Source organism: Meriones unguiculatus, chromosome 2 (assembly GCF_030254825.1).
Source record: "Meriones unguiculatus strain TT.TT164.6M chromosome 2, Bangor_MerUng_6.1, whole genome shotgun sequence".
NCBI lineage: Eukaryota > Metazoa > Chordata > Mammalia > Rodentia > Muridae > Meriones > Meriones unguiculatus.
The window spans coordinates 81,753,546-81,776,142 of NC_083350.1; the positions used below are offsets into that span (position 1 = coordinate 81,753,546).

Sequence of the window (22,597 nt, forward strand, 5' to 3'; positions counted from 1 at the left end):
TGTCTCTAGAATCCAAATGAGTGGAACGTTATCTGCACGTGCTCAGACTGTTGTTCTTTTAGACTTTGCCCCATGATGTCCACAGTAAACTGAAAGCTCGCTGTGCTGCACCGTGTTATCTGCAACAGCTCGTTTGACCCCTTGCATTTACATCACATGTGACGTGAGATCATATCCACTATAAAGGAAGGTATAAACATACTGTTCAGAATAGATATAGTGTGTGATTTACCTCAGAACTAAAAATCATTGCTTTGTTTGCCAATAATATTTCTTTATAACCAAGTGTTAGAGGAAACACTTGGAAAACTTGTCCATATATACATCTGGAAAAATCATTTAAGCTATATAAATAAATTAATGAAAGCATGTAAATGTGACCTCACCATAGGTTGAGCATTTCCATTGTCCATTCATGCTGTATAACAACTAAGTCCCCTTAGCATCTTATTTTGTCCCTGTATCAGTTGTTGACTCTGTACTGTGCAGATGTGTGTTTCGCAAGTAAGTCATAATAAGTATACATTTTTAGGGTTATTTTACTGCAGGAGTTTGACTGTTCTGACACTTGTTTGACTGTGCCATGCTGCCACCTCCATAACTGGGGAAAGATGCAATAATACACTTTTTTTAAATTAAATTTTTATTTTCTTGTATTAATTATACTTTGTTCACTTTGTATCTCAGCTGTAGCCCACTCCCCCATTCCCTCCCATTTCGACTGACGTCCTGAATACAAGTTACTAAAACCTGGTGTAGCTGCCAAGTTGGTTTTAGCACTTGTGGAGCCCATATGACACTTCTGTTTTAAGAGCACCAGAAGCAAACTAAAACACTCCTTGCTGTATTTCTACAGCAGTCTGTGCAGTGATGGGATAGTTAGCATTAGACTGGTCACAGAGTTGTAAATTGTCACTATTAAAATGTTGTGCTTTGACTACTAGGCACCCTATATGTACTCTCTACTTAAATAACACCCAGCATGCCTCATAAACAGATATGTAATTTAGCTTTGAGGAATATTAAGGGACAATTTCCTGTTATTTGATTTATTCATAGACTTAACATTTTCCTGAATTACACCAATTAACTGAAACTAATAATATAATCGTAATTGGCTTGAGGTAAGGCAGGTGAGAAAAGCATATCCTCACTTTACAGGAAAAGTAGCTAGATGGCTGATAATTGAATCTATAATATTATGCAGGTTTCATTTAAATTTGACATTTCATCTACCTCCAACAGTTTATTCTTGTATGTTCTCTTGCAGCAGAAGGAAGAAAAAGCTATTTTTCTTTTTAAAATTTTGTCAAACACTCCATCTCATGAATCCTTAGGGTGATATCTATATTCAGAATATTCAATTTCAAAAAAAGTTATCGATCCAAAGGCCCTGGTTTTCTTTCCTTTTCTTTTTTTAACATTAGGTCTCAAAACTGAGAGATGCAAATTTGTAAGGCATTGTGCTAAGTGTTTCAGAAATATCTGTCATAAAGAGGCATGGCTTCTATATTTGAGAAGCTTAGGAACTCATAGAAAAAATATATACACATAAATAGTTGTTCCCCTAGCACAGAACTACTGGTTCCTTTGGTCTTTCTAATATGTGGCAATAATAATGCACAACTCCTAATAAAATTGGGGGTGTAGCTCTTATGCCCCATATCATAGAACCACAGCATTCCTGATAATGAAAAAAAACCCACAGACTTCTGAACTAAGCAATCCACCTGACACAAATAATCTCAATTAAAAAAAATGGAGGGGGATGACATTGTGAGTTGCCTAAGTCTGGCTCTGTGGTTTATGCACTGGTGCCGAGCAATTCTTGGTTGTAGAGGAAAACATATATTACAAGATGGACCTTTCACTTTAGCTTCTTTTAGGCTGACTATTCTGAGGGTTTCAAACAGGAGACAAACAGGAAAGGACCATAGGAACTGGTGATTGGTGGGGACAGGACAGACTGTACCTTCACAGTCCCACTTCATGTTCTGGGAGTCATTTTCAACTCTTGTGCATGCTGCAGCCAAATTAAAGTGTTGGTGCAGATGCCCTGAGGCTTTTTCTAACTTCATGTCTTCCCTCCATCGCTTGCCCTTTTCTGCTGATAATACTTCCTAAAACTTGGAAAACGATAACCTTGAGAAATATCAGATTAGGTATCAAGTGTCATCAGAAAATGCAGCTTTTGAGTTCCTTTTAAACCGCCTGACCGTAGTGGAAGAAAAACAGTCCGGACGCCTTCTTAGCAGGTGAGGACCAGCTCTCAAGACAAGTAACATAAAACAAACTGTAGGAATAAGTGAAAGCTATGGTACAAGTGGCACAACAGGAAGCTTCCATTTGAATCAGCATTAATTTCTGCAGAACTGGAGGTCAGCAGCAATCTATTTTCCAGTCCTTATGCTCAGCACAATTACCATGCTATGCTAAGCACAGCAGAGGACTTGCTTTTATGAGACAATGAGATGCCCAGAGGAAAAGGACTGGAGATGTTTAAAAGAGATTTGTTTCTTACAAGGTTTTAATTTGAAATCCTTTCATTCTAAAGACGCCTGAATACTGAGATAGAGCAAATGAAAGCAGTGCATCCCTGTTACAATTCAGTCATGCATCTCACTGATTTGAAAGGCTTAATCAGCACACGGAGAAGCAAGATGTGAGACATCTTGAGGCACTGCTTACTTGTCAGCAGTGAGATCAATAAAATGCAGATGCCACGCTTTGCCACACTCCAGAGAACAAGTTTGCCGAGGGAGAGGGACTTCACTCTGAAGCAATTCTTCTCACACTGGACATCACTCTGGAGAGCCTCCTGTAGCCTTGGCCCAAGCTGGCCCAGCTGCTCCTGTTCAACCTGCCACGTGACATCATTTTGTTGCTCAGTGTTAATCTGAAATGGTAGGCCTTGGGGTTAGGAGGCATTTCCAGTCCATTCAGACAACCAGGAGTGCAGGGCAGAGTCTTCACTGTTGAATGAGGTCATTAATTTAGGCACCTTGTTATCTCTGACAAAAGCAAGCACAGAACAAAGGTGTAAAAACAGAACCTCACATCCAGAAAAGATGGACTACTAGAGCCTACGTTTAACTGCAGAATTCAGCTCGGATCACACTGCTCTGCACCTACTGTAGAGGTAATGATGGGGTATTTCAGGAACACTTTGCACTGCTCTGTGTCAGCTTTTTGGAAAAGAGATCCTCCCACTATAGTCTCATTTAAGCTCTTCCTCCTCACTAAGAATATAAAGAATTTTTAAACGATGCATCTGAACTTTCTACTATGTATATATGTGCATGTGAAAATGATTTTATTTTACACAATTAAAATTATTTGACTCATATAATTTGTGTTTTTTCTCTATTTCTTTTTTATTTATTACAATGTATTCACTTTGTATCCCAGCTGTAGCACCCTCCCTAGTCCCCTCTAAATCCCACCTTCCCTCTCTCATCTCTTCCCGTGCCCCTTCCCAAGTCCACTGATAGAGAAAGTCCTCCTCCCCTTCTCTCTGACCCTAGCCTATCAGGTCTCATCAGGACTGGCAGCATTGTTTTCCTCTGTAGCCTGGTAAGGCTGCTCCCCCCTCAGGGAGAGGTGATCTAAGAACCAGCTGCTGAGTTCATGTCAGAGGCTGTCCCTGTTCCCCTTACTAGGGTAACCACTTGGAGACTGAGCTGCCATGGGCTACATCTGTGCAGGGGTTGTAGATTATCTCCATGAATGGTCCTTGGTTGGAGTATCAGTCTCAGAAAAGACCCTGTGCCCAGACTTTTTGGTTCTGTTGCTCTCTTTGTGGAGCTCCTGTCCCCTCCAGGTCTTTCTATCTCCCCCTTGTTTCAAAAGATTCCCTGCACTCTGCCCAAAGTTTGGCTATGAGTCTCACCATCTCCTTTGATGCCCTGCTGGGTAGAGTCCTCCAGAGGCCCACTGTGGTAGGCTTCTGTCCTGTTCCCTGTTTTCTCCCTCTTCTGATGTCTTCTTGTTTGCTTTTCTGAATGAAGATTGAGCATCTTATACAGGGTTCTTCTTGCTTGGCTTCTTTAGGTGTACAGATTTTAGTATGTTTATCCTATATTATATGTCTAACATCCATTTACAAGTGAGTATATACCATGTGTGTCTTTCTGTTTCTGGGATACCTCACTCAGGATCATCTTTTCTAGTTCCTACCATTTGCCTACAAATTTCATGATTTCCTTGTTTTTAATTGCTGAGTAGTATTCCATTGTGTAAAAGTACCACAATATCTGTATCCATTCCTCAACTGAGGAACATCTGGGTTGTTTCCAGATTCTGGCTATTACGAATACAGCTGCTAAGAACATGGCTGAGCAAATGTCCTTGCTGTATACTTGAGCCTATTTTGGATATATGTCTAGGAGTGGTATAGCTGGATTTTGAGAAAGCACTAGATTGATTTCCAAAGTGGTTGTACAAGTTTACATTCCCATTAGTTGCTTAATTTTTGTCTGTTTTTAAAAAATAAGTTACTTCTAAACATATTTTTGAAAATCATGCTAAAATTGAAGTTTATGGCTAGATATGCTAAGAAATACAATCCCTACTTGGAAAGCCACACTCCCACTTATTGTGCTGTGGATATGCAGACACAGTAAAGGCTTGTCGGCATGAGGAACATGCTTGAGTATCAAAATAGGTTTTCCCTTTCAATAATGTCCCTGAATGCTGGTGATGAGAGAATTAGTGTCAGTGGGGTATGCGGATGAGACAAAGCCTGTACATTCCAGCAGCAGTTAAGAGTTTTAATCAATTCCTTGAGAGGTATTGGTTCAATGATTTTATATGTTAAGCACAACACGTGTTCCTATCAATTAAAGACAGAACTACCTTTGCTTTTCATGACCTTTGAGAGTAAGATGTCTTGTTCCCTCCTCCTCTATTGTATCACAAATCATTACTAGTTCTACCAAATTTTACTTTTGAACATTATTTAGCTCTTTCTCTTTGCAAACCTTATTTTAGATATGGATTTTTTTTCCACCGGGACAATTACTATTTTTCTTTGGTTATAATTCTCTCATCCATAGTAACTGTATCCTTATCTAGAGGTGAGAATGATATACATTTAATGAGAATATGGATACACTTAGGATATTTCAGAACTCTATCATGGATACAAACAAAGTCCTCATCAGAATCTTTTATTGGATCTCTACTTCCTCCCACCAGCTCTTAACCACATCCATCCTGCAAATTTGTGCTGCTTTTGTGGTGCCAAGTTCCTTCTATTTTCCTCATCATGAAACCTATCTCCTTCTCTTCTCCTCTATCTAGTTCCTATTATTTTCCAGAAATTCCTCCCTTAAACCCAATGTTAGGCTATGATTCCTCCTCAAGCAATTCTTTTCATTCAGCACAACAACATTCTCCATAGCATGTGAAATGCTACTTTCGATGTCCTTGCTGGAACCGTGTTCTTCCGAGAAAACAAGGACTGTAACTTTTTTCTTGTTCTTCTTATTAGGATTAATTATTATTTACAATTTATTCCCTTTGTATAACAGTTGTAGCTCCTTCCCTCTTCTCCTTTTTGTCCAACCCTCCCTCCTCTTTCCCTCTTCCCTAGTCCACTGATAGTGGAAGTCTTTCTCCTCTAGCCCATCAGGTCCTATCAGTACTGTCTGGATCCTCTTCCTCTGTGGGCTGGCTAGGTCACCCCACCAGGGAAGAGTGATCAAGGAGCAGGCAACTGAGGTTCATGTTAGAGACTGTCTCTTCTCCTCCTGCTATGGAACCCACATGGAGACTGAGCTGTCTATGGGCAACATCTGAGTATGGGATCTAAGTCCACTCTATGTATGGTCTTTGGTTGATGCATCAGTCTCTCAAGCCCCCCTGCTTTTTTTATAGGGGGTGGTTGTTGGTCTTCTTGTGGGGCTCCTGTCTTCTCCAAGTCCTTTTATATCCCTCTTCTTCCACAAGACTCCCTGTGCTCTGTCCAAAGTTTGGCTGTGAGTCTCTGCAACTGCTTTGAACCTCGGCTGGTTGAAGTCTTTTAGAGGACATCTCTGGTAGACTCCAGTCCTGTTTCCTCTCTTCTATCACTTCCAGTTCAACCCTGTTCTCCTTTCTCAATAAAAATTATAAATCTTACCGAGGATCCTCTTTGTTGTTGAGCTTCTTTAGGTCTGTAGATTTTTAGTATGTTTATCCTTGATAATATGGCTATATCTCTGCTTGTTAAGGTAACTTAGTACCTTGTTCTTCCTTCTCTTTCAGTCATTGTATTTAGAGGCACCTTCCAGAAAGTCCACCTTTAACAATCTATTTCATTGTCAAGAGGAGTCATACTTCTTTATAATTCTTTAATTTCTCATATTACTTTCTAAGTTGTGGTGTTTTCTTGTCACTTATTTGCTTATAGTTCATAGTGCACAAAAATATTAATTCTTTGAGAACAAAGTTTTTTTTTTCATACTTTGCGTATGGACACTACCTAGAAATGTGCCTAATTTTTACCAAACTTTAAATGGATGTATATTTTAAAAGCTAATCCAATGACTGAAGGGTAGATGGATTTTAACAGATAAGCATATAATAATAGCCAAACTTTGGGCAAAGTGCAGAGAATCAAAGTGCAGAGAAGTGGAGGATATAAAGACCTGGAGGGGACAGGAGCTCCAAAAAGAGAGTAACAGAACCAAAAAATTCTGGGCCCAGGGTCTTTCCTGAGACTGATACTCCAACCAAGGACCATGCATGGAGATAACCTAGAACCTCTGTACAGATGTAGCTCATAGTAGCTCAGTCTCCAAGTGGGTTCCTAGCAAGGGGAACAAGGATGATCTCTGACATAAACTCGGTACTTGGCTCTTTGATCACCTTCTCCTGAGGGTGCCAGGAAAGGTGCAGCCTTACCAGGCCACAGAGGAAGATAATGCTGCCAGTCCTGATGAGACCTGATAGGCTAGGGTCAGATGGAAGAAGAGGAGAAACTCCCCTATCAGTGGGTTGGCAGAGGGGCATGTGTGGATATGAGGGAAGGAACATGGGATTGGGAGGGGGCGAAGGAGGGTGCTACATCTGGGATACAAAGTAAATAAATTGTAATACATATGAAATAAATTTAAAAAAGAGTTCAGTTAATTAGTCAAACTTGAACTGGTCTATGAAAAATTTGTGAGGTTTCTCTAGAAGAACAGAACTGATAGAATGAATTAATATGTATGTGAAAGAGTAACAATAATTGTCTCATAGTTAAGAGGCTGAAAATCCCATAGTTGCTCAGTTCCTAAGGCTGGATGCCTTAACAGTCCCAATCTTGTGTTGAAACCATGGAGCTTCCTGGACAGCTGCTGGTGCTTTGTTGTCAATAGAAACCTGGAATTCTCCATCTGTATTAGAGAAAAAAAATGTATCAGAAACCATAGCATCAAGTTAAACTGACTTGGCTGAAGATGCAAATTGCATTTGGAGTGGTTCTCTGTGGGTCAACTCTTCTTCAGTTGAGATGCTCTACTTAGGTCATTTTAAGTTGTGTTGGCATTAGAACCAACCATCAAACTTACTCACACTAAGTAAGCAGGTTGTGAGCCACTGACAGTCTCCAGTTAACACTTCAGAGCCTTAGGGAATGCAGCTCCCAGTTGTCTCCGATAGCCATTCACTACCTTCAGCCTTCACTTCTGTACCTCGCTGGCATTCTCTTCCATTCACTGTTTCAGTACATCTCATTTTGGGAACACTTTCATATCCTGCAGGCCCTTGCAATATTCCTTGTATTCTGTTGATGTTCTTTCTGCTATCCTCTTCTTGGGAAAAGAGGTTTCCCCAAATAAAGTAACAACAAAAGGACCATATGCAACCTTTGAAGAGTCACTCTGCCTTCTACATATATTTTTATAGGATTAATCTCTGTTTCCATGTTTCCCCAGTTATGAAATTGTATGATACCTTTTTTCTTCTCTAAAGTATTACACTGAAAATCATTTGCAAATGCTCTGCAGAGTAATGTAATCTTTGATCACATAGTTCTCATCCTATGAACTATTTATGAATTACTACTGTATATTTCTTTCTTATTTACTAATAGGGACGAAAATGCATACCCACAACGTATTTATTTTAGGTATCTTACTTTGAATTGCTTGAGGTCACTTGATCTTAGGTCTATAAACACTTGCATTTTGAATTGTAACATCTCCCTTTATTATTATATTGTTGCATTTAATAAGGCAGTGGGGAAGAATACAGCACAGTCTAAAGAAAATTAGATTCTGAACCTTTTATGATGATGACATCCATTTATTTGCGATCCCTTCATTATCAAAGGAAGCTGCTATTATGACAATGTGTCCTTGTGGGATAAACATAAGGTTTGAATTTACTCATCAGTTTCCTGTTTACAAAAAAAAAAAAAAAAGCTTCAGTAGCTATGTGCAGCACCTACTTATTGAGCACTTGAAGTGTGTAAAGCATTGTGACACTATAAAATGTAGTAGTGAGAGTTCTGGTTCTATTCAAAAAGGGTTAGAAGGCCAGAATTACCTCAGCCAGGGTCCAGTAAAAGAAGGAATTTCAAGGATCTTATATAACAGTGTTCTTTACTTACAAATAAGAGGCACATTTTACTTTTAGTGCCCTGATAACTGATAAATTGAGTGTTGTCATAAGCACAAGTAAAAACAATAACATGAGGATTGAAGAAATGGCTCAGCAGTTCAGAACACAGGTTGTTCTTAAAGAGGACCCAGCTTCTATTCCTAGTACCTACACGGTAGCTCAAAACAATCCATAACTCCAGTTCCAGGAGACCCACGCCTTCTTCTGGCTTCTGTGGGCACCAGGCATACTGGTTTAAATACATGGTTTATACACAGGCAAAATAGCATATACATAAAAATAAAATATTTTGTAAAAAAATTTAAGAAAACATCATCAAGGACAACTAATCTGTAGAAGATAAGAGGTTACCTTTCTGACCCAGGTTTCACTGAGCAATTCTTAACAATTACAATTCAGTTTATGGTGTTGGGCTTTTCTGATATATGTAAGTTGAATATATAGATACATAGAAGTTGTAAAAGATTGAAGAAAAGCAGTAATATGGACTGGAAAAGAAATGTTAATAAACTTGACAGCATAAAACTGACATTCCTCATTAAAAATACTTAATAGAAAAGTCCTTTTTTTCATTTTTGTTGTCAAGCAAATTACTGTGTGTGACTCGTAAGAGTTTGACATAGGTTAGGAGTCTTATAATACACTAAATTTAAATATGTCCACACACACATACATACACATGCATGTGTAAGTGCATCTGTGTGTGTGTGTGTGTGTGTGTGTGTGTGTGTGTGTGTGTGTGGTCCAAGTCATTCAGTTACCACTCTGGACTCTACTGGCTTCACTTGGCGCCTCCTTGCTTCCATATGCTAGGTGTCCCAGGAGCCTTTCATCTGCGGCTGATTTCTGCAGACCATTTCCAGTGTGAAAAAGGAATATTTTTCATGTTTTGTTTGATTGTAGGAGGCAGGATATCACATATGCCAGGGGGACCTAGAACTCACTATATGTCTTGACACATAGATAGATAGATAGATAGATAGATAGATAGATAGATAGATAGATAGATAGATAAATAGATAAAACAAAACCTTGAACTTGAGTCTGGAGAGATGGCTCAGAGGTTAAGAGCACTGGCCGCTCTTCCAGAGGTTCTGAGTTCAATTCCCAACACTCATGTGGCAATTCACAATCACTGCAGGATCTGATGACCCATGGAATCTGATGCCTTTTCTGGTGTGCACCCAAAAATGAAGACATACAATAAACCTGTGTAAACAAATAAACCCTTGAGCTTTGGAACTTTGTTTCTCTACCTCTTTACACTGGGTAAATGTATCACTGCAGAGTGTTTATGTGGTACTGGGGAAGAGAACTCCAGCTTTCTTCATACTAGGCCAGCACAGTTGTTCTCAGGCCCAGAAAGTTTCTTATTACCATAACTTCTACCCTTGCAGACTTTTGTTGATGGTTTTATGAGCATAAAATTTCACAGACAAATTACTGGAATGCCCAGTTGTTCATATGATTGCTTACCATTATGCTAAAAGGAAACCAGTGAAGGCACTTAACAGAAATTTGCCTTCAATTTCACAAACCTTTAGCATCCAAAACACAGAGTCGTAATTCCACTACATATGTCAGTTCCTGGTTGAGACTGGACAACACAGAGTCCATGGAACTTCAGAACCTGTGTTTTATGAAGCTTAAATGAGGAATGCATATAATGAGTAGATTTCCTTGGCACACATGTAAAATCTTCACAGCTTATGTGGTAAAACCTGTGGTGTGGTCCACCCTTAACTTAATCTACTTTAACTTCTTCATACTGTAGACAGAGAAATTAGCCAAAAAGATAGCAACAAAGTGAAAACCATTCATTTATATTTTACTTATGACAACACAAAAGTTCATAGAGAATATTTCCTGGTGTATTTCCTAGTAAACACATGTGGGTAGTTTCAGATAACAACTAAAAGCATCAATTGAATAGTAGGGCTGAATATCTAGTCTCTTGACAGGAGCTGTGGTGCACTCTTGTACTCCCAGCACTTGGGGAGACAGAAGCAGGCAGATCTCTGAGTTCAATAGTAGCCTGTTTTACAAAGTGAGTCCAAGACAGCCAAAGCTACAAACAAAAACCCATCTCAAAAGCAGAAAAATCAAAGCAAATGCTGAGACTTATGGCCAACCTTTGCGCAGAGTGCAGGGAATCTTAGGAAAGAGTGGGAAATAGTAAGATCTGGAGAGGACAGGAACTCCACAAGAAGAGCAACAGAACCAAAAAATCTGAGCATAGGGGTCATTCCTGAGACTGATACTTCAACCAAGTACCATGCATGGAGATGACCTAGAACCCCTGTACAGATGTAGCCCATGGTAGTTCAGTGTCCAATTGAGTTCCATAGTAATGGGATCAAGGACTGCTTCTGACATGAAATGATTGGCCTGCTCTTTGATCACCTTCCTCTGAGGGGGGAGCAGCCTTACCAGGCCACAAAAGAAGACAATGCAGCCACTCCTAATGAGACTTAATTGACTAGGATCAGAAGGAAGGAAAAGAAGACCTCCCCTATCAGTAGCCTTGGGGAGGGGCATGTGTGAAGAAGGGGGCAAAAGGAGGGATTGGGAGTGGGGAGGGAGGGAGCTACGGGGGGGATACAAAGTGCATAAAGTGTAATTAATAAAGAATTTAAAAAGAAAGTATAAAAAAGTAGAAAAAAATCCTCTCTGTGTGTGCTGAAAACCCCATTCGATATAATCTAAGGCTTGGATGTGCATTCCTAAATGCCATCCATTTCTTGCTAAGGCTGCCATGATAATTGATTCAGGTAGGCTCCACAATACTACCAGTCTATTTAGTGACCTAAAATAAATGTTCTGCAGTAAAAGGCTTTTATTTTTGATAAATAATAGAATTAAATCATTTCCCATTTCCCTTTCCTCCTTCTAATCCCTCCGATGTTACCCTACTTCCTCTCTTTCAAATTTGTAGGCTCTTCTTTCCTTAATTATCTCACATACACAAATGAATGTCCCTAAAAACATAGGTATTATCTATGTCCCCCGGGTTTCTCAACCTTAAACAAAGAAGTACAGCCTACTCATGGTGATTGCAAAAGCCAGGATCTTGACATTTTTATAGCCCAACCAAAAGTAACCATGAAAATTTCCCAGGCTTTTATGCAGTCTGTAAAACACTTGAGGCTTAAAACGTGAAAGAGAACAGAAGTCTACAGAGTCAACATTTTAGTTTCCAATGTTAACTGTTTCAAAATATAAATATTGCTTTATTATGCAGTTCCTAATACTTTAATTGTAACAATGAAGGACGTCTTAATGAGCTGAACAGTTCTTTCAGATAATGAAAACAGGTCAAATTCTTGGAAAAGAAACACAATATCTCATTATGACAATTCAAAAGTATGATTTTTAATTGTTAATCACAAAGAAGCCATTTTATTATATTAATGTCAAATTTTCTGAAATAATGTGATAAAAATAATTACTTATCCATATTTCTACTCTTAAGGTTTTAAAGCCATTTGAGAAGTGTTGATAATTTTCAAAGGGCTGTTTAATCTATTGAGCAAAGATTAGAAAAAGGAAGTATGCTATGTCAACGAAAACAGCAGTGACCAACAAGAAACTAAATGAATAAATTAAATATAATTAATAAAGTAATTAAATTAATTAAAACCTAAAATAATCTTGGCAGTTATCACCAATCAAGCTGATTTGATATATTGGCATTTAGGGCAATAATCTCTATTTACAGTTTCAGGACATAACATATTGTAATAGATATCATAATAGAATTATTATTGATTATCCAAATGTCCATTATAAAATCTCAACATATAAAATGTTAATTAAATTTTAAAATCAGGTACTAGTTTTTAATATATTATTTTACTTATCCTGAGCTTTTAAAATTAAATTTAAAGTAAGTGAAAATGTCTTAACTGCTTAATGTATATTTATTGTGTAACTATACAAGATTTTACCTTCACTTGTAATTTAAAGAACTAAACACATTTTATCATTTTATATATAAGAACATATGATCTTAATCCATGCTTTAATCTTAGCAATTAAAAATTTTATTGGGAATTTTTTAAGTTTCAAGTTACATATTTGTAGAAAATTGATAGATGCTTGAAACTTTAAATGCACACGTTGTACATTAAGAATTATAAATTTTCATTTGAAACATCTGAGATATTTTAAATTTATCACATAATATAATGTTTTTTATGCTGACCCATAGTTATGTGATCTTTTAATAAAATTATTGAACTATACAATCTCTGTATTTAGATGTCATAGGTAACTGTTCTGTTATAAATTTCAACAAATTTACGTACTGAGTTTTTTTATGAAAGTATAACTGACCGAATATAAAATTTAAGCTTGAGAGCACATCCTGGCGCTGGAGACGCTGGGACTCCGACGAGGACTCGGTGGTCGCATGGCGTGGGCTCAGTTCTAAGGGGCTCGCGGCCAAGATGTAGTACATCCTTCCAAATCAGCGCAATGGCTGCAGGTAGACCAGGCCATGCTTTTGGAGGAGGACGGTGTGGTCGTCATTCGTTTCAGACATGACTCGGACCCCACCTGCATAAAGGTGGACGAGGTTCTGCACAGCATCGCGGGAAAGAAATGAAAGCTAGTGGGAGATCTTCCTCCGTCTGTACGAGTCCTGTTTGGATAGGTCAGCTGTTTTAAAGTAAACGGTCTTGGTGTGGCTCGTGCTCCGTGGCATCCTCTCTGGTTCTCCCAAGTCTGACAGGTCTATCTGCACCCAACATGAACATCTGCCGTGCTCGGCCAGATGACCTGAAGAGCATGCGACACCGCAACTTCCTTGGTCTTCCTGAGAACGACCAGATGAAGTACTATTTCTATCATGCACTCTCTTGGACCCGACTCTTCTACATTGCTGAGGATGATGGGAAGATTGTGGGTTAGGTCCTGGGCCAAATGGAAGAGGATCCTGATGATGTCCCTCATGGACCTATCTCCTCACTGGCTGTGAAACGCTCCCACCGGCGCCTTGAAGCTGATGGAACAGGCCTCAGGGGCCATGATTGAGAGCTTCAGTGCCAAGTATGTGTCCCTGCATGTCAGGAAGAGCAACCGAGCAGCCCTGCTTCTGTAGTGAGGTGGAGCCTAAGTACTATGCAGATGGAGAAGATGCAGACCCTGTCAAGGGAGAAAGCTTAACGATGGCAGACGAGCTGAGACGGCCATGGTGCTGAAGAAGGGCAGCTATATCGTGCTGGGCTCCAGGGAGAATCAGGAGAACCGGGGCAGCACAGTTCCTGGTTCTGAAGAGGCCTGTCAGCGGGAGAACCTGGGTGGAGATGACAGCGGCAGTGACAGCTAAGACAGCTTGCAGGACTATCCCTCTACCGCCTGGACCTGCTTGAGAAATTCAAGACCTTTATTTTACCACATTGTTTCTTTGGAACCCTGTGCTTGATGTGATCTGCACTGCCTGCTCCGGGGTCATCTCCCCGCGACCCCAGGGCCTTCTCATCTTCACGCTTAGCAGTAACCTTCCCCATAACTAGCCTATGTGATCATGACGGGACATCTGCACACAGGACCTGCTGTGCAGGAGCCGGGGAAGCTTGAGGACTGCCACGGCAGCACCTTTCTTGGCTTCTATGCTGCCCTTATCCTGTTTCCTACTGCACTGATTGTGTGTATCTTGCAGGTTTCCTCCTAGAAAATGCCTCCTAGAATGCCAAGCAAGAAGTGGGGGATAACTGAAGAAGATCCCCAGCTTCCAGCATTTGCCATTATTTTTCTGGGTTTTCTTTCTTGGACTAGGCAGATAATCAAGTTAGTTCTCTTATCCTCTGCCCTTACCTGGTGGAAGTTACTTACCCTTGTTTTCTCTGGAAACTGCCTTTGCCCTGCCCTGCCTTCCCTCTTTTTGAAGAAGAATGTTCCCTTTTCCAGTGGGAGAAGGTGATAGGTACTAGACTTTGGACTTCTACACAAGCACAATTTGGAGATCTTAAGGAAAAGAGAAGCAGAAATTAAATTGCAATCTAACCTGAGAAAATAAAACTATTTAAAAGGGAAAAAAATAGTTTAAAACTTTGTAGCAGTGAAAATATTACCATCAAAATAATTTTGATTCAAAATTCATATGCATTCTGGTCAAGAAAAAATATCTACAAATATTTAAGGACTAAAGACTCCTGAGTCTTTCTACTCTCTGTGAATATGAAATATGAGATAGGATTTAATTCTGTCACATGAACTAAACATAGGCATTTTAAAACAAGTAGCTTTTGCTGATATAACTCTCAATTTAAGACAATACGTCCACACAAATCTAAATCATAATATAGAAGAGATAAAACTTTGAAAAACGCCTTACAAAACACAGAGAGCAGAGAGTGTCATAGCTACCAAGCACTATTTGCAAATGTGGTAATCAGTAATAGATCTATCACTTGGATTAGGGCTGAAATTGTTTGTGGGTACAAATTAAGCTATTTAAATGCTGTTGCCATAAAGTCTGACATGCTTATTCTTTCTAATACATTGTTATTTTTTTTTCTAGAATGCTCTGGGCCATTGGGAATTGAAGGTGGGATAATATCCAATCAGCAAATCACAGCTTCCTCTACCCACCGAGCTCTTTTTGGACTCCAGAAATGGTATCCCTACTATGCCCGGCTTAATAAGAAGGGCCTTATAAATGCCTGGACAGCTGCTGAAAATGACAGGTGGCCATGGATCCAGGTAACAAAGGGATGGGACAAAGCCTTTCCCAAATAATAACAATAATCATTTACGGAAGTAGATTAGGGAAAATTTGCTGTCATTCTTTCTTAAGGTTAAAGTGTGATTTAGTGTGGCATTAAACAGGCAGCAAATTCAAGAATAGTAGGAACATACACATTCTCTGTTTGAAAATGTGAAAACAACATTGAGATGACAGTATTTTAGACAAACACTGTTTTAAAATATACTGAAGAAAAAGATCTTATGCTCATTTGCATAAGCTTATTCATAAAGTGTAACATTTAGCAACAAAAGCTGAAACAAGAAAATAACAACTTCATCTATGTATTCTTTATTTGAAATAGTTTCTCATGTGCAAATATAAAATGCACATCAGATCAGGATGCTATTGAACTGTCTGCAGAACCCACTTTTTAGAAATGAGAGAATTTTTAATCCATGCTGCTGTTTGTTCTCATCACCCAGCCAGCTACATTTAAAACAGTAGAAAACAACAATGCATTGAGATATTTACTGCTTGTCCAGAGAACAAACATCATAGCAAAGCTGATATCTCATATTCTGCCCATTTATGCTCCATGGGCACTTGAATGAAAGCATAAATTAGATGTCTTAGGAAGACAGAAAATATGATCAAATGTGATTTCTATGAAATAATATACTTTTGTTCATGTGTTTCCTTAATATAGTCACCGTCTACAAAATCATTAGTAACACATACCAAATCAGAGAAAAGACCAGTATCAGGGTAGTCAGGTTGAAACTACGTGCGAACAGGAAATTTTAAAATAAGGAAAATTTTGAAGATAGCTTCTACTACTTTAGATTCTCAGGAAAAAGCATAATCCAAGGTGCTACATGAGGGGGAGTTCAATATAGGGAAATCCATCATAAAAACAAACTGAAATAAAAACAACAACACATGATTATCTCCTTGGATTCTACAAAAGCATTTGACAAAATCCAACACCCATTCATGTTTAAAGTCTTGGAGAGACCAAGGATACAATGCACATACCTAAACAGAAAAAAGACAATAAACAACAAGCCTATAGTCAACATCAAACTAAACAGAGAAAAACTTTATCAATTCCAATGGAATCAAGGACAATGCAAGGCTGACCACTCTCTCCATATCTCTTCAACATAGTACTTGAAGTCCAAATAGAACAATAAGAGATCAAGGGGATACAAATTAGAAAGGAAGAAGTGAAAGTAAAACTATTTGCTGATGATATGAGAGTATACTTTTGTTGCCCCAAAAATCCTACTAGAGAACTCCTACAGCTGATAAACACCTTCTGCAAAGTGGCTGGGTACATAATTAACTAAAAAAAAAAAAAAAAAGAATCAGTAGTTCTCCTGTATACAAAAGACAAAGGGGCTGAGAAAGAAATTAGGGAAATAACACCCATCACAATATCAAATAAAATAAAATAAAATAAAATTATCTTGGAGTATCTCCAACCAAGCAAGTGAAAGACTTATATGAAAAACTTCGTCTCTGAAAGAAAGAAATTAAAGAAGATACCAGAAGATGGAGGGTTCTCTCATGCTCATGGATCCACAGGATTAACACAATGAAAATGACCAAAAGCCATCCACAGATTCAATGAAATTCCCATCAAAATACTAACATAATTCTTTACAGACCTTGAAAGAATAATTTTCAACTTCATGTGGAAAACCAAAACCAACGCCAAAACAAAACAAGCAAACGAAGAAAACTTAATAGCTAAATCCACCTTGTACAATAAGAGAACTTCTGGAGGTATCTCTATTTCTCTGATCTCAAGTTGTACTATCTAGCAACAGTAATAAAAACAGCATTGTACTGCCACAGAAACGGAATGGTGCATCAATGGACTAGAACTGAAGACCCAGAAATAAACTCACACACCTACAGATAGATTTTTCACAAAGAAGCCAAAACCATACAATGGAAAAAAAGACAACAATTTTCACAAATGGTGCTGATCTAACTGAATGTCTACATGTAGAAAATGCAAATAGATCCATATTCATCACCCTGCAGTAAACTAAAGGCCCAATGGATCAAAGACCTCAACATACAACCAGACACATTAAATCTATTAGAAGAAAAAATGGACAAGAGCTTTGGTCTCATTAGCATAGGAGACAACTTCCTGAACAAAACACCAACAGCACAGGCTCTGAGAACAAGAAGGAATAAATGGGACCTCATGAAACTGAAAGGCTTCTGTAAAGCAAAGGACATGCTCTACAGAATAAAACTACAGACTATAGTTTGACCAAAGACCTTCACCAATCATACATCAGACAAGGGGATAATATCTAGAACATATATAAAGAACTTAAACACCAACATACAAAATAATCTAATTAAAAAGGGTGCAGCTCAATCTTCAAGTGGGTTCCTTAATAGAGGGAACAGAGGCTGTCTCTGACATGAACTCATTGGCTGGCTCTTTGACCACCTCCCAATGAAGGCAGGGAAGACAATGCAACCAGTCCTGATGAGACCTTATGGGTAGGGTCAGATGAAAGGAGAGGAGGAGGAACCCCCTAGCAGTGGACTGGGGGAAGGGCATGGGAGAAGAAGACGGAGAAAATGTGGTATTGAGAGGAGACAAGAGAGGGGACTACAGCTAGGATACAAAGTGAATAAATTGTAATAAGTAAAGACATAAATTTAAGAGGAGATCCAAGATGGCAGTGTTGACCACACAGGGTATCTGAACAGCAACTCAGGAAGGAGAGCAGGGTGACCTGCAGGCCATATTGTGGAATCCCAATGTCTGTGTTTCTCAGAAGGCTTGTGGGGCATTAGAGCAGCTCTAAGCTTGGATATCTTTCTGTCTGCTCCCCAGCAACCAGGCCCACCGGGGTCAGAAACAAATTGGCCAGCACAGCCAGTGAACCCAATGGATCTGAATCAGGCCTGGAACCCAAATCTCATCCTCCACTTTCTTGAGGAAGCCTGTGAGGCACTGGAGCAGCTCTAGACCCAGAGGTCTTTCCATCCGTGCCCCAGCTACCCTAGTCACAAATAATGAGCCAGCAGAGACAGTGAATCCAGGGAAGACTACTCAAGACTCTAGAGACAGGTAGATCCAGTCTGCAGTACAGGCTCCAAGAATGATCAGTCAGCCTACAGAAAACCAGATGGCTGGAGGCTGGTGTAAAAATATAGGTAACAGAAACCAAGACATCATGGCTTCACCAGAATATGGAAAAATCAACAGATATTCTATTGCAGCTGAAACATGGGAAAATGATCTTAAATAATTAATTATGCTATAATAAAATAACTATAAAAATTAGTTATTTAAGGTACATAAAGAGGAAATGAACAATGAAATGGAGACACATATAGAGGTAAATAAAGAAATGAATAAAAAAAATAGAGGCCATCATGGACAGACAGGAATCCACATTCAAACAGATGAGGAAATGGTACAAGATGAAAACAGAATTAGAATAGATAAAAAAAAAAAAACACTGTTTCCCACTTCTTTCCTAAGATTCCCTGCACTCTGCCCAAAGGTTGCCCATAAGTCTCAGCATCTACATTGATAGTCTGCAGGGCAGAGCCTTACAGAGGTCCTCTGTGTCAGGCTCCTGACTTGTTCCCTCTTTTCTCCTTCTTCTGGTGTCCATTCTCTTTGCCTTTCTGGATAGGAATTGAGCATTTTAACAAGAGTCCTCCCTCTTGATTAATTTCTTTAGGTGTACAGATTTTAGTAGGTTTATCCTATATGATAGGTCTATATGAGTGAGTAGATACCCTGTGCATCTTTCTGCTTCTGGGATAGCTCACTCAGGATGATCTTTTCCAGATCCCACCATTTACCTGCAAATTTCATGATTTCCTTGTTTTTTATTGCTGAGTAATATTCCATGTGTAGATATGCCACAATTTGTGCATCCATTCCTCCACTGAGGGGCGTCTGTGCTGTTTCCAGCTTCTGGTTATTACAAATAAGGCTGCTACAAACATGGTTGAGCAAATGTCCTTGTTGTGTACCTGAGCCTCTTTTGGGTATATGCTTAGGAGTAGTAAACAGTAAGACCTGGAGAGGACAGGAGCTCCACAAGGAGAGCAACAGAACCAAAAATTCTGAGCACAGGGGTCTTTCCTGAGACTGATATTCCAACCAATGACTATGCATGGAGATAACCTAAGACCCCTGCCCAGATGTAGCCCATGGAAGTTCATTGTCCAATGGGTTCCATTGTAATAGGAACAGGGACTGCCTCTGGCATGAACTGATTGGCCTGCTCTTTAATTACCATCTCCTGATGGGGGAGCAGCATTACCAGGCCACAGAAGTAGACAATGCAGCCACTCCTGATGAGACCTAATTCACTAGGATCAGAGGAAGGAAAAGAAGTCCTCCCCTATCAGTGGGGCATGCATACAAAGGGTGGAGGAAGGGAGGGTTTGGGAAGTGAAGAGGGAGGGAACCACAGGGGGATACAAAGTAAATAAAGTGTAATTAATAAAGAATTAAAAAGAAAACCACAAGCAGAGAAAATTCTGATGTTGGAGAAATTAAAGAAGAGATAGGAACCACAAAAGTAAGATTCACTGACAGAATACAAGAGATGGAAGAGAAAATCTCAGGCATTTAAGATACAATTGCACACACTAATACATCTTTCAAAGAAAAAAATGAAATCTGAAAAGTTACAAATACAAAATATCCAAGAAGTCAAGGACACCATGAAAAGATGAAACAAGAATAATGGGAATAGAAGAAAACGATAATCCAGGCTCCAAAGCCCAGAAAATATTTTTGAGAAGATCATAGAAGAAAATTTCCCCAAACTTTAGGAAAGAAATGCCCATAAACATACAAGAGACCTACAGAACACCAAATAGACTAGATGAGAAAAGAAACTCCTCTAGCCACATAATAATCAAAACGCTAAATCTACAGGATAAAGAAAAATATTAAAAGCAGCAAGGGAAAAAAGCCAAGTACATATAAAGGCAAACCTCTCAGAATCACACCAGATTTCTCAGCAGAGACTATGAAAGCCTTAAGGGTCTAGACAGATATCATGCAGAAGTTAAAAGATCACAGATGCCAACCAAGACTACTATATATATCCAGCAATACTTTCCATCAGCATAGATGGAGAAAACAAAATATTCCACGACATAACTAAATTTAAACAATATATACACAGCAAACCAGCCCGACAGAAGATACCAAAGGAAAACTTCAATCCAACGATTTCATCTACACCCAAGGAAACATAGGACAAAAACACCATCACCATTTTTTAAGTGGATTACTTGGTTTGCTGCTTTTCAGCTTCTTTAGTTCTTTATATATATTGGATATGAGTCCTCTGTCAGATAAAGGGTTGGTGAAGATTCTTTCCCAATCTGTAGGCAGTCGCTTTGTTTTGATGAAGGTGTCCTTTGCTTTACAGAAGCTTTTCAGTTTCATGAGGTCCCATTTATTGATTGTTGCTCTTAGAGCCTGTGCTGTTGGTGTTCTGTTCAGGAAGTTTTCTCCTGTACCAATGAGTTCTAGGGTATTTTCCACTTTTTTTTCAAGCTGATTTAATCTGTCTGGTTTTATGTTGAGGTCTTTGACCCACTTGGACTTCAGTTTTGTGCAGGGTGATAAGTATGGATCTATTTTCATTTTTCTACATGTAGACATCCAGTTGGACCAGCACCATTTGTTGAAGATGCTATCTTTTTTCCATTGAATGGTTTTGGCATCTTTGTCAAAGATCAGGTGTCCATAAGTGTGTGGGTTTATTTCTGGGTCCTCTGTTCGGTTCCATTGATCCACCATTCTGTTTCTACGCCAGTACCATGCGGTTTTTAAAACTGTTGCTCTATAGTACAGCTTAAGATCAGGGATGGAGATACCTCCAGAAGATCTTTTATTGTAGAGGATTGTTTTAGCAATTCTGGGTTTTTTGTTATTCCATATGAAGTTGAGAATTTTTCTTTCCAGGTCTGTAAAGAATTGTGTTGGTAATTTGATGGGCATTACATTGAATCTGTAGATTGCTTTTGGTAAGATGGCCATTTTTACTATGTTAATCTTGACAAGCCATGAACATGGGAGATCTTTCCATCTTCTCATATCTTCTTCTAATTCTTTCTTCAGAGATTTGAAATTTTTTTCATACAAGTCTTTGACTTCCTTGGTTAGGGTTACTCCGAGGTACCTTATGTCATTTGTGGCTATTGTGAAGGGTGTTGTTTCCCTAATTTCTTTCTCAGCCCTTTTGTCTTTTGTATACAGGAGGGCTACTGATTTTTTTGAGTTAATTTTGTATCTGGCCACTTTGCTGAAGGTGTTTATCAGCTGTAGGAGTTCCCTGGTAGAGTTTTTGGGGTCACTCACGTATACTATCATATCATCTGCAAATAGTGATAATTTGACTTCTTCCTTTCCAATTTGTATCCCCTTGATCTCCTTCAACTGTCTTATTGCTCTAGCAAGGACTTCCAGCACTCTTCACCAACCCTTTATCTGACAGAGGACTCATATCCAATATATATAAAGAACTAAAGAAGCTGAAAAGCAGCAAACCAAGTAATTCACTTAAAAAATGGGGAACAGAGCTAAATAGAGAATTCTCTGTAGAGGAATACCGAATGGTAGAGAAGCACTTAAAGAAATGCTCAACCTCACTAGCCATTAGGGAAATGCAAATCAAAACAACCCTGAGATTTCACCTTACACCCATCAGAATGGCCAAGATCAAAAACTCAAGTGACAACACATGCTGGAGAGGTTGTGGAGAAAGGGGGACCCTTCTCCACTGCTGGTGGGAATGTAAACTTGTACAAACACTCTGGAAATCAATCTGGCGCTTTCTCAGACAACTAGGAATAGCGCTTCCTCAAGATCCAGCCATACCACTCCTGGGCATATATCCAAAGGAGGCTCAAGTACACAAAAAGGACATTTGCTCAACCATGTTTGTAGCAGCTTTATTTGTAATAGCCAGAAGCTGGAAACAACGCAGATGCCCCTCAACTGAGGAATGGATGCAGAAATTGTGGTACATCTACACAATGGAATATTACTCAGCAATGAAAAATAAGGAAATCATGAAATTTGCAGGTAAATGGTGGGATCTGGAAAGGATCATCCTGAGTGAGTTGTCCCAGAAGCAAAAAGACACACATGGTATATACTCACTCATATAGACATACAACATAGGACAAACCCACTAAAACCTGTGCATCTCAAGAAACTAAGCAAGAGAGAGGACCCTAACTAAAATGTCCAATCCCCATCCGGAAAGGCAAAGAGGATGGACATCAGAAGAAGAA

The 22,597-nt window shown here is 39.1% G+C and overlaps 1 protein-coding gene and 1 pseudogene across 2 annotated transcripts in view; both read left to right on the forward strand.

Annotated features, from left to right (window-relative positions):
- Edil3 (EGF like repeats and discoidin domains 3) overlaps positions 1 to 22,597 on the forward strand; it is a 530,137-nt gene that overhangs the window by 318,374 nt on the left and 189,166 nt on the right. For both annotated transcript variants that reach the window (XM_060377743.1, XM_060377742.1), the window contains one exon: positions 15,113 to 15,294. In XM_060377743.1, coding sequence (XP_060233726.1) covers positions 15,113 to 15,294 — 182 coding nt within the window. The remainder of the gene's footprint in view (positions 1 to 15,112; positions 15,295 to 22,597) is intronic.
- Positions 13,339 to 14,203, forward strand: LOC110563842 (N-alpha-acetyltransferase 11-like; annotated as a pseudogene).